Source organism: Meleagris gallopavo, chromosome 4, assembly GCF_000146605.3.
Source record: "Meleagris gallopavo isolate NT-WF06-2002-E0010 breed Aviagen turkey brand Nicholas breeding stock chromosome 4, Turkey_5.1, whole genome shotgun sequence".
Classification (NCBI taxonomy): Eukaryota; Metazoa; Chordata; class Aves; order Galliformes; family Phasianidae; genus Meleagris; species Meleagris gallopavo.
In genome coordinates, this window is record NC_015014.2 from 39,416,140 (window position 1) to 39,429,220 (window position 13,081).

The 13,081-nt window shown below is 42.1% G+C and overlaps 1 protein-coding gene across 1 annotated transcript in view; it reads left to right on the plus strand.

Moving 5' to 3' along the window:
* The first annotated feature begins 3,656 nt into the window (after positions 1-3,656).
* Positions 3,657-13,081, plus strand: part of MTTP (microsomal triglyceride transfer protein) — a 27,865-nt gene continuing 18,440 nt past the window's right edge. Inside the window, exons 1-5 of the mRNA XM_003205751.4 lie at positions 3,657-3,853; positions 8,489-8,676; positions 9,141-9,284; positions 11,271-11,378; positions 12,132-12,248. Coding sequence (XP_003205799.1) covers positions 3,793-3,853; positions 8,489-8,676; positions 9,141-9,284; positions 11,271-11,378; positions 12,132-12,248 — 618 coding nt within the window. The 5' untranslated portion in view covers positions 3,657-3,792. The remainder of the gene's footprint in view (positions 3,854-8,488; positions 8,677-9,140; positions 9,285-11,270; positions 11,379-12,131; positions 12,249-13,081) is intronic.

Consider the following 13,081-nt stretch of genomic DNA (forward strand, 5'->3'; position numbering starts at 1 on the left):
GAGCCTCCCCAGTCCGGCCCTGAAGCCCCCCAGGAACGGAGCATCCGCCGCCTCCATGGGCAGCCTGGGCACCTCACCATACTTTCAGTAAATAACTTCCCCCTGGCATCCAGTCTAAATCTTTACTCCTTGAGTTTAAAGCCGTCCGCCCTTGACCTATGATGCCCTTGGAGGATCCGTCGGAAAAGCGCTGCTTCCCGTCCGGGGAGCTGCGTGGGCTCCGCGGATTGAAGGGAGCAAAATATAGTCGGAAAAACTTGATCGGATGGCTCTGATGGCACTAGCGAGTTCACACAGAGGGCAGCAGAGTCCTTCTAAGCGCTGCCATTCCTCAGGGCAGATGCGCCTTCCAGCTCCATATCTACGTATATAAAAGCCCCCACCAGCTGGCTCTTGCGCCCTTAGTGCCAAAACGCGTGGACAGCGTTCCTTCCCCTCCTGATCACTTTGTGAACGACGCTGTCCGGGCACAGGAGTTAATGCTGGAGCCTTGGATTACGAGAAAAACACAATTTGGGCAGCCTAAGTCTGTGTGCCGGTAGCAGTTTGCCTCTGGCTAATGAGGTGCGTGCAGCAAACAGGAGAGTGCGTGCTGCCATCATCTCTTCTCCGTGTGCATCGGTGTTTGTCTCAAGTTTCACTCGTTCCAGATATACACACTCTTCCAGTCCTGCTGCTGGTTTCAGGTTTGCTACGGCTAAATTAAAGTCACAGAACTGTAGGGGGTCACTACTGTAAGATGCTGACCTTTAGCTGCTGTTCATGCTGGATATTTGATGTAATATTTGATTTCATTTGTGATTATTTCCTGCATTACTTTATAAATAACCAGATTTGCATTTGCTTCTGCTCGCATCTATTTAAAACCTCAATTATGTTACTATTAGTATCTAGATTTACACACTAGGTTTGGCTGTTTTTCTCCCTGCCCCAGAACAGAAAGAAGGATGTCTTGGGAGCACTGCTCACTGAAACCCTAGCACTAGCTGGATGACAAAGATGGGCTCGGATGCTTTGGTGCACATGGTTTGAGGTGAAAACCATGAGCGTCACATCATCGTTTGTGAAGGGAAGACAAAAATGTTTTATTGACCCCTGAAAAATGTGAGGAAATCTCATTAGTTTTATAAGGTCATATAAAGATATGAGCTTTATTGTTTGGACTCTGGATAATGTACAGCAACAGTAATACTTTGACCCTAATACATATGCCAGCATGGCGTGAGGTGTCCGTTAAAGGGCTGATCCCACAACGTCTGCCTGTAGTGGACTTTGGTGGGTGCAAGACCTTTTCATGGGTGTCATTTGATGTTAAAGAAATCACTCCTGATTTAGCCCCAGCATAACTGAGGAGAGGCTCAGGCCTCCCCTTTTTCAGGTATTCTAAGACTACACCAACTGTGCTTTAAATGTACGTATGTAATTTTGTAGATATAAATATACATGCACGTGGAAGTACATAACACTGTTTCTCTGCACATACGTGATGGTTAGATGCTTAGTTCTGTAATGGGCATACAGTTGGCTGGTGTACAAACAACTACCCCAATGTAAATGATCTGGCCTCTAATATTCTGGTACTAAGAGAGGCCTTTGTTCTTTTAACATACATTTCCTATGTCCCAGGAGTGTAAGAGGAGGATTACTTTCCTCGAGATTTCCAACCAACATCACCTCCTCCCAGTGAGTGAAGTGTAAAGATTCTTTTCCAAAGCAGAACCTATAGTTCTGTTCTTTTTCTAGCTAGAGCTGTTTTGCACAATGATTGTGTCATTTTTAATTTTTTTTCTAAAAATTAACAGAGAGCTTGGGGAGTTTCTTGTTTACCGAATGCAGCAAAAGGATCAGCTGGAGTGCTGAAATGCATACACACACAGGTTACCTAACTCTTACATGCAGCAAAACAGTGCACAGAAAATAGAGCTTAGAACAGGACACAAGGAAACAGCAATATGAAAGCAGTATGTCCACCTGATAACATTTCCTTCTGCGAACTGGGAGAAGGACTTGGCTTATGGATTCAGGGATATACTCAAATTAACAGGGAAGATCTGTCTCTTGGGGCATCCATAGAGACTGGAAATATCTCCTGGAGACCCCCATCTGGCCTGTGTGTGCTCTGGCCTCTGTTTAGACATCTTCACTTGTGTATACATGAGGCTGTGCCTCCAGTCCCTTCAGTTCAGAAGCGTCTTGCAGCCTGAGTTGTGGAAGCAAAGTACCTAAAAACCGGGGAGCAGCAGGAGCAAGGCTTTCTTCTATTAATCCCTCCCTGCCTCCTTTCCTCTATGCACACACACAAACAGTGCAGAGAACTTCCAGGGGGCTTCTACCAGGTTTGGAGATATGAAGGAGAGGACCAGTTGTGGCTCTGCTGCTTCTCACCATTGCATGACATTTGCAGCCACTGTACCAGGCTTCTCTGTCAGCACAAGGCAATGAAGGAGGCATTTACGCTATCCAAGGCTGTTCTCACCTAACAGTCCTTCACGCATACAGAAGACCTGATTGGTATTGCTAGCAGTTAAATACAGCCTGGGGCAGCACTGCTTTAGTTGGGATATTTGTAGCTAGCAGCCAGCCAAAAGTCCTAAGGCTGTAATGTAATGACAATGCAAGTAGCACTGTCACCCATAGTGGAGAATTCATTTTGTGGCAGGGAGCTATTTACAGGACCTAGCTTGCTGGAGAAGAAAATAAAAATCTCTTGCTAAAATAACCTCTGAAATAGAGAAAGCAAGCATGGTGATGGCTGGTGTGTATCTATCCTTCTTATCCCTGCCTTACCCCTACTTAAACATGTAGGGGCAGATCCCTCCCAATGCAGAAAGAAGCAGGCTTCACTGGCTTGGAGAGATAGTGTCCTGGCACAGATTTTGGTGTGCAAAGTGTTCTGAGGAACACGTGGGGTTAACATGCTGCCACGCAGTTATCCCAGGGACAAGGGTTTCCTTAATGAGCCCTCTAGCAGCAGGGCTGACTGTGGGATGGGCTGGGGTTTGCTCTCAGAGGAAGTGGGGAAACATGTGCTTTAGTCAGGTGAGAGCTTATTGAGAGATAAACCGAACAAGAGGAAAGGGGAAAATATGGGTGAAAAAAGAAGGGCCTGGTTTGCCCTGTTCAGGATAAAGACAGAGTGGCTGGCTGTTTCATCTTTTCAGTCTCTAATCTTCTGCTGCAATGAAGTAATATAGGGGCTGCTAAAAAAGAGAGAGTTTCTTTTGTACAATACAAAAGCCAAGGAACTGATATTGCACATCAGTCTCCTTAACAGAGCATCATTTTTTTTTTTTTTTTAATGGCACTGATAAATCCCTTTTACTTCTGTTCCCGGACCCTTACGAAGCATCTGCTTCTGGGATTGCCCATACAGTTGATACATGAAGTTGGAGAACAGTAGTGAGAATTCAGCTCCTGGCAGCAGCACACCTTTGTAAAGCAGAGGAGTGGAGGGAGCTCTTGGTTCTGCCAGGTCTGGAAGCTGCCTCCACTGCTCAGCAATGTGGCTGCATCGGTATTCAAAAATGAAAGCTGAGGTAATCAATAAAATGGGTAAAAAACCCTACTTACCCTAGTTCTTAATAATTAACTGGAAGTCCTTCCATGAACTTAGTACCTGAGTGTGGAATTTGGAATCTGACCTTTACTACATCTAGATAAACACAGTGGCTGGTGCGGCAGCTCTCTCTGCAAGCACTGCTCCATTGTCAGCAGTTTGCTTCTTGGAGGCTCTCTTCCTTCTTGGAGGCTTTTGCACTTCATGCTGCAGTCAGGAGCTTGGGGCAGTCCAGCATGATTGTTCTTACCGTGCTGTTCCTTTGCATCATTTCCACATATTCAGCCTCTGTTAAAGGTAGGTCAGCCAAGGCGTAACTGTCTTTCTACAGATGCGTGAACATCTTTATTCGGCTGTACTTGAGTACTGCCAAACACCTTTGTTAATTACAAAGGTTTAGGTGCTGGTAACATTCATTTCAGCACAAGGGAGGGAAAAGGTGATGTCTTCAGGTGCACACGGGCAGTGGTGCAAGCCAGGAAACTGCAGATCTTGACCTTGCTTAGTCAAGACGCACTGTGGAGCACCAGCCGGAGGGGGACTATTAAGTTAGACACACAGAAGTGCTCCAGTGGACCAGAGCCAGGAACTGCTCTGAGCTGTCCAGGTTTCATCTTCTAAGCAGTTGACTCAGCTACCACTGAAGTCAGTAGCAAGCATCCCGTTAATTTCATTGGGAGCTTGGTCTGCAATAAGTCACGGAAACCTGGGTGTTTGCATGGGCCCGTGGAGCAGGGCTTTACTCAGGTGTCCTGCATAAAGGTCAAGGACATGAAATCTGGAGACTGCCTGCTCTAGTAGCACCAGTGTATTGAAGGAGGAAAAGGGCCTTTCGGTGGTGGCTGTTTGTGGACAATCTGACATTAATCTTACAGGAGCAGCAATCTTACAGCATTAGCCAACGTCTGTTCTTTCAATTGAATGAGAATGTCCTCCACAGGGAGAGGAGAGAAGGAGAGGAGCACTTAGCTGCAAGTTAAACTGTTAAAAAGGTGGGAGAAGTACTCCTATCAGGCACCGTGTCTGGGAAAGCATAGAGCAGCAACCTTCCTGCCTGCCTCCATACCCCTTTATGACAGGAATTATAAAACAAAGAAGTTCGCAGGTGGTTCCTCTTGCAGTAGAAAATTCTCACTAAACTGTCAAGTGACATTAATGGCTTGGTATTGATGTACCACACTTCTGGTGCCTGCTCTTCCCAGCTTCTTGTAACATCAACTAATCAACATTATCAATATGAAGTTCTGTTTGTCACTTTGCATCCCCAGTCCAATGAGCAAGCATTTGTTCACTAGTTTGCCCTCCATTCAGTTCTGCAAGTTCTCATCTATCTCTTGTGCAGAGAAACTGAGAGCTGAACTACTGGCCCGAAGGCCACTTAGTACCTCTGTGACAGTGCTCAGATTAGGATAGAGTGTTTTTCCTTTCTGTGCATCGACCTTTTAGAAATGCTAAAGGAATATTCTTTTAAATCAGCTAGATCAGCACACATGAAACTTTCCTACTGCAGTTCCAGTTCCAGTTTTCAAGTAAATGGATGGCATTTGCTTTTTGAAGCTATCCAATATCAGAAACAGTGGCAAATATAATTTATGAAGGAAGAGCCAGCTAGTAGTTAGAGACACACATGCTGTGCATGCCGTATGTATTAATAAACGGCACAGGACTTGACAGCTGTCTCTACTTATGCAGTGTAACCTTCTGTATTATACAGTATCATGATTTAATTATAGAATTGGCATGTTACCCTTAATGACAGACACTTAACGTTACTAGTCAAACTATGTGTTATGCACTCCACCTTGAAAGCATGCACTTCTGACCCCCAAGACAGTGTGGCAGAATACAGCCTTTATGTCCGCTCCTCCTCCCTCCTCCAGCAGTGAGATGTTTGCCATCAGCAGAAATGCAAATGGCTGTAAGGGCTGCTAGGATCACAGTCCTGCTTTAATAGAAAGGGGAAAAGCCTATGAAGGCAGTATGGATGTTTGTTTTTTTTAAGATTTACATCAGAAAGCTGTAGCGATATACCTTCTTAAATAGTACCAGTGTTCTTCTCATGAAAGATAGCATGAGTATTTAGTTATGCTATTTTTAAATACCGGTTCTGGGCAGTGACAATGCATCTCTGTTCCTTGGGCACAATCTTACTCTTTGCCTCTCAAAATGACCACTCTATTCAGTTGTCTCTTCTGGCTTCCACATTTCCACCAGGATAACTGCTGACTCCTTGGGGTTGCCTTCAATACTGCCTCATCTTTGCTTCTTCCCTTGCCACGGTCCACCACCAGCTCATGCTTTTTCATCAGTGAAGCTGGTCTTGCAACTGACCATGCACCTTCTGCCCAGGGTCCCCAAGCACTGTCAACATATGGAGTGGTGAAAGCTTTCAGAACCTAGTATTGTTCTGGCTCCCAGAAAAACACTGGTACTATTTAAGAAGGAATATCACTACAGCTTTCTGTCACTTTTTCTGTGACACTTGCAAGAAACTGCCTGCCTGCCTGTATCCTTTGCTCAGCTCTTTCCTTCAGGAGGGAACAGCATATTTATAAATAGGGACAAGCAACTGCTGAAAGAGAGGAAGAAAGAAGAACTAAGTCAAAAAGAAAAAAGGATCAATGGGGTGAACTTTGGGAGAAGCAAAAGGATATGTGAAACTTACCTTTAATTGAAAAATGAGAGGGAGAAAAGCATAAACACCCACCATAACTAATTAGACTTATGTCTCTCAGCACCTGGATCAATTTCTTGGACATGCTTTTCCCCCACCCTTTAAGCTTAGATAAGACTGTGTCGTCTTCTGCCTTTAGAAAGCACCTAGCAGGTTGTGCTTTTCAACCTCAGTCAATAATAAATCACCAGCGTTGCAATTTCTGCTGCCTGCAAAGGACATTTCAAAGCAGGAAGCAGCCTGCTCAGAGCTGCTGCAAGGAAGCAGGGCTGTTCCTGAGCTGCCATCCCCTGTTCCCAAAGGCAACGTGGTTTCGGAGGTGATAGGAGTGGGCAAAGGGTGAAGGGAGAAGGCTAGGAAATAGCACAGCATTCTGAAGGAAGGTATCTATACATCTTTTTCTCTTTAAGCAGACCCCCCAAAAATGCAACAGAGATTCATGCCAACCTTAATGCTTTAGCCTCCCAAAATCAGTAGCCGTAGCTTTGAGGTTAAACATGCAAACAGGCTGTTTCCCTTCGGATTGCCAAACTTACTGTGCCACATCTCTGGCTGTCATAAATCTTCAGGCAGTTTAGGTCAAAGCTAACCTTGACATACTGCTTTTAGGTCAGTGGGAACGGGGCAAAGAAGTGAGCAAAACCATAGAAAAAATGCTTTTTGGACTCTGAACATTGCAGAATGTTGGATCTACACTGTCTACCTGCCAGGGACTTAAAATCTGACAGTGGAATAAGAAAATACTTTGGTTTTCCTTTTTACTGACACAGTGATTTGAAACTTACTTAGCAGAGTCAGATAAAACACTGAGAACCATGACACAAATCAAGATAGCCTGCTTATTCTCTACAAGGGACTTTGAACACTCTGATTATGTTACAGCACACTTGACAATTTGTCCAAGGTGCTGTGGTGGATTTTTCTTCTTCTTCTTTTTTTTTCCTGTACTTGTCATAAGACTGAGATGCAGCTCCCTGAGGATAATACTTGGCTTTTCTTTGATTAATTTTGTTGTTAAGCTTTTGTTTCTTCTTGGTACCTACTGAACACCATAAAGAAATTCTTGCTGGTTTCAGCGGTGCAGCATTTGGGTGCAAGAGGCTAGTTCTGTGACATTTACAGATAACACCTAGGGTCACTGTATGTGTATTTGCTTTGCGGATGTAACAGCACTTTGTGTACAGCCAGCTTCTCCTCCATTCCCTTCCCTCTACAACTGAGTTCATCAGTTTGTCTTGTGTGGAAGAGACCTTTGTAGCCATCCACAGCAGAGGCAGAAGCCCCTGAAGACAGTGAAAAGGAGTATCTCATATACCCTGTTTAGCACAGTCTTTGAAGGGTGTTGAAGAAGAAATTGATTTTCCTTAGCCACATTCTTGGGACGCAGTCTCAATGCCTATGCCTTAAGGCTAATGTTGTAGTGCTACACGTTCCTCACAGAGCTGTGCATGAGAGAAGAGAAAATAAGATAAGAAAGGATGTGGACACAGGACATATATAAGTAATTTTACAAAAGAAAATAAAAATAAGACATTTGCTTGATGCAGACTTCATTTACACTAACAGCACTGAAACTGAATCCCTGGGGAACAGCTTCTCCAATTTGTTGCTAATGCAGGTGTACATTAGGTATACAACTTGCATTTATGCTGGATTTTGGCTTTTTATATCCCTTAAAATACATCAGTTAACAACAGAATCACAGCTACAGGCATAATAATTTATTTTAAAGAAAAAGGTATTAACTACTGTATATAAATAATATATTTTTCCCTTGTCTTCATTACATTTATATCATCCCTGGGCAAACCTGCCAACAGAAAGATTCCCATTAAATGTGCTAGAGGTGCAGAGAACAATTTATATTGACTCCAACAAACGATTTCAGTACATTTCAAATTGTAAGCACACAAATTGCATGAGAAATTAAGACATTTTGATTTACAAGTAATCTTGCATTCATTTCTTATGATAACATAGCCAAAGTAAAGAGTCTGATTCTCTTTTACCTATGTAAGTGTAGAGCTAAACTAAAGGATTTTGTGAATATTCTTATCTTGTATACATAAAATTAGTGTCAATTTAAGAAAGAACAGCTGTTCTGGTGGAATGATTTCTAAACAAGGGGATCAAAATCCCCCATAGTCTTTTGTTGATAATTGCATTTTAAATTTTTCTAAGGATGTTTATTAAACAGAATTCAGATGTCATTATGTACTAGTCATTTCTAAAACAATTTTGTTTTCCTTTTCAAACAGGGCACACTACTGGACCAAGCTTAAGTAATGATAGATTATATAAATTTGCTTACACTGCTGAAGTCTATGTTGATCGGGCTAAAGCATCCCTGCAGAAAAGCGCAGGCTACCGGTTTTCTGCTGGTGTAGATGTCAACATCTTATGGAGAAATCCTGAAAATGATGATGACCAGTTGATCAAAGTTATGGTAATTAATGCCATTACATAACTTAGAACATGCCTAACCTTTCCTGCCTTTATCTAATTGTTAATCTAATCTTGAAGAACTTGTTTTCAGACGATGAGCTAAATCTTTTATTCTCCCATGTTCTCATCAACTAAAAGCAGCTTCTCCGTTTAGCTGTTTCTTGTAGAGTAAGACTTCACAAGAATGTATCTAGTTTCCTAAGCCAGAACTTCACAAACTTCACAAACTTCTCCTGTGTTCTGAAATTGCTTCAAACAGCTTCTGTAACTTCAGACAGCTTTTGTACAAGCACCTATGTGAGGGGCAATACACTGAGATTTTCAGATCTAGCTACAAATCATTATATTCACTAAATATAGACTGGTTTTGGTGTTTAGGTTTGAAGCAATTTACTTTATTCAGCCTACCGTAGGCCAATACTAGTCTGTACTCTACATGAATTTTCTCTGCTTTTACTTTGCTAGATAAGAAATGTCCAAGTAGAAAATGTGAATGAACGTCCATCTGATAAAAACATCTTCAAAGGAAAAAGCACAGAGAAAATCATCGGGAAAGAACATCTGGAAGCTCTACAGAGGCCCATGGTGCTTGAGTTAGCCCGTGGAAAAGTAAGACCTTGTCTTTCAAAGTTCATATGCAAACGCTGAGGAGACCTGGAGCAAATCTTTTGTTACAGACTTGGAGAATGTAATGACTCACTATCCTCCCAGTGTTCTTGACATGCCACTGTGTCCTATCTTTCTGTACAAAGTAGAGTCATTTGAAACATACTATAATTCACCTGCACAAGAGGCCCTTAAAGCCTAAGCCTCTTGTGCATTGAGAACACTGTATGTATCTAAGTAAATGGTATTTTGGCCACAGATATATGGGTAATACACAGATATATGTGCAGTTGCTGTGCAGATTTTTTGTTACTGACTGCATTGAGGCCAGGATTTTATCCAAGTCCTGAAGACAGAAATGGTAATACAATGTGTAAAGAGGGAGGTAGTACCAAGTCTATGAAGAGTGGTGTTAATTTCTTTAAACCCTTAACAGATATCTTAGCCCGACTGCTTTACCCACCTCTCTGGCTTGCTTACTGACTTCACTGTCACCTGCAATTTCAATGTTCCCAACTTAGTGAGCTCAATTCTGAAAGAACTACAACCACTCGTTGTCTCTCTGCTAGGAAACCCACTCCCAAAAAATTCAAAAGGAAAAGAGTGTGTGCAAGTGCGCTTCGGCTGATACCTGAATTTTACAGCCTGCCCTGGAAGAGCACTGAAGCAGACTCTCCTTGCAGGAGTGCCCAATTTAAATTGCAATTCTCAGCATTCCAGCTTTGTCCAGGAGAATCATGGAAAACCATCCCCACTTTTTTTTCCTGTGGAACTATTCCCTTGTCTCTTTTCACTCTGGGCAGTGAGAATCAAGGTTTGAGAAACAGCTCCTCTTGGCAGCTCTCTATGCTCCTCCACCCTCCTGTTGCTTGTGGTTTGGAGCGTTAAGCCAACAGTCCTGCTCTCCCTTCTGCAGCTTAAGTCAGTGGGACGTTGATAGAGGGGCAGTGAGAAAGCAGGAAGGCTTGATGCTTCCTTTTGCTTCTGTGGAGCACAGTTAGGGCTGTGACACTCTATTCCAACAGGATCTTTAGCTCTTGCTGTAAATAGGCACTGAGTACATATTCTGGCCACTAGCTCAGCCTACTGCATTGCAGCTGCTATCAAGTCTACTCAGAAACTTTCAGACTCAGCCTTGTCATCAGTTTTACACAGCAGAAAAATAAACAGGAAAGCACTGGCTCCCAACTGCACACATCCCTGCAGGAGGGCCGAGGTGTCCAAACAGCACAGTTACAATACATGTGCTCTCAGAGCATTGCAAATACGTGGGTAGAAGCAGTTATTTGCTAAAACTGAGATATAGTATTAAAAACTTCGGATTTTTTCTCAATAATAGGGACTGTACAGTCCTTTAATGATTTTTCTGTGCTGTGGTAGTTTCATCCCTGGCAAAGTGATTTCACTTTCCAGGGTTGCCCTGAGATAACATGCTGACATGACTTACAGTTCCTGAAAAAGTGCACTTTTAAAGCACCTTGAATGCAAAGTGGAGGTGCAAAGTCTTTTGTTGCCAAAGGGGAGGCTCAAGCACAACAGTTGATCCCTGAAGTTCAAAGGTTGTGATGTGTTTGACACGTCATTTAAGTGATTCTGTGATTTATCTATGATTCATTCTGTTTTTCTGCAGCCTGTGATTAAAGTGCAGCAGATATTGTATGCAGGCGAGGAAGGATTATCTGAGCTTTATGAAGAAAAATGAGTAACTTTTAAAACTATATAGCATTTTCCACCTTAATTCCAATTTTTCACCTAAATGGCCGGAAAGATGTTCACAGCACTGAAACTGTATGTAGGTAGAGCTGAAGGCTTAAAAAATCTTTGTACTCTTATCATCAGGTTCTGTAACCTCTGCTTAACTACAACAACAGGTCCAAATTCAGCTTCCCAATTGGAAGAAGTGAAGATGTTTCTTTAAATGGAAAGGGTTGGTACTTTTTATTTCTCATTTAACTGCATTTGTTACATACTTGTTTTTTATTCCTACAGGTCCAAAACTTCTACTCGTATGAAAATGAACCTGGTTTTACTCAAAATCTTAAGAGAGGTCTGGCTAGCCTTTTCCAGCTACAGATGCACTCTGGTAGTGTTCGTGAGGTATGGTGCTATATCTGGCAAGATAATCATTAGGGAAACAGACAGAGCCCACTCTGATCTAAAAAGCAGTGCTGAGGCTCCAACTGGCTTCAGGAGGAATGAAGTGTGGCAGAAACCAGTCCTTCGACTGTATTTGAGGTTGGAGATGAAAAGACAATCTGGTGATGCAAGCTACGTTGCTGCAAGTAGCTTAAAGAATTGATTAAATCCTTTTGATTTTAAGTATTTTTCTCAATTTAGTAGAATGTGGACAGAAAACAACTTAAACAGTCAATTGATTCCTAAGCTCAATTCAATGGATAAGTTGATTTTAAATTGAACCAAGTATCCGTACAAAGTTTGCAGTGGTTTAGCCACAGCCATTCAATCTACACTACATAGACAAATTTTGCATTTATCAATGTGGACAAAGTTGAAATTTAACTCAAATTCATGAGTACAATGTCAGCTGCCAGTTTTTTCCTAACTTATTTGCTTAAACTAACACTTTTCTTCGTAGCCATCTAATGGAAAGCACACCTGTCTATTCAAGATAGATTGTTAGAAACAATGATACAAAGAAAAATAAAAAAGCAGTCTTTATTTACATTCATATACTCAGACCCAAACAGCACAGCATCTCATGTATGAGATGCCAACAGTGTAGAAAATTGTTCATTTTTGGAAGGAGTTCTAGAGTCCAAAAAATAAATTCAGGAAATTGTCCTAATCTCTTTTTTTCCTTTTTTTTTCTTTTTTTTTTTTCCCCCCAAGGTGGACATATCTGGGAAATGTAATGTTACTTACCAAGTGCAGCACAATCAAGTGACTAAAATAAAAGCTCTGGACTCCTGTGAAATAGAAAAAACAGGGTTTACCAGCCATAACCAGGTAAAATTTCTTTCATAAGATAAAATCTGTTCTGCCTATTTTAAATATATCCTTATTAGCTATTACCCATATTTTCAAAAGGCCTTTCTTAGCATTACTGAAAACAAATTCTACATATACATTTGGGGTACTCCTAGAACAAGTTTCATATGTAATACCCATGCAGAGAAAGGAAAGTGATTCTCTTGCTCAACCCACCTTGGTTCAGTTGGTATTGAGTCCAGCAAACACAGTCACGTGATTTTTGGACAAACAGTGATAATTGTAACCTTTTTCACAGCTGCTACATCATAGCATTCAGCTTACACAATAAATGCTGCCCCAGATCCTGTATCCTGAGTGGACTCCTGCTGTGTGTGTGTGGGAGTAATTCCAGGTGTAATGTGGATGTGCTGCCAAGGTGCCTGACGCCCTACTGTGGCCTTAATGATCCCTCCCTATTAGTGATTGCCTTTCTGAAGAGGTTACTACTGAGTACAAGCTGAACACACGCTGAGGGCATTGGGATTCTCTGTGTCAGAAGCTAACCCTCCTCAGCTCAGAAAAATCTAAAAGTAGCATATGCTCTGTTTATAAACTAGCTCAACGTAGTGACAGAATTCCTGATTTTCACTCTTGCCATGAAGACTTCTAATAGTTTACAAACACATCAAACAAAGCTACTAATTGTGCTCCCCGGATGTGACTATGGCAATCTCATTGATAAGTGGTTTTCCTAGAAAAGCTTCTGATCTTTTTTGAAGTATATTTTCAACTAAAGGTATTATGGGCATTTTCCCAGCCACAGCCTGTTTCACAGCTTCCTACCCTCCACCCTTTTTCCACCCTTTTTT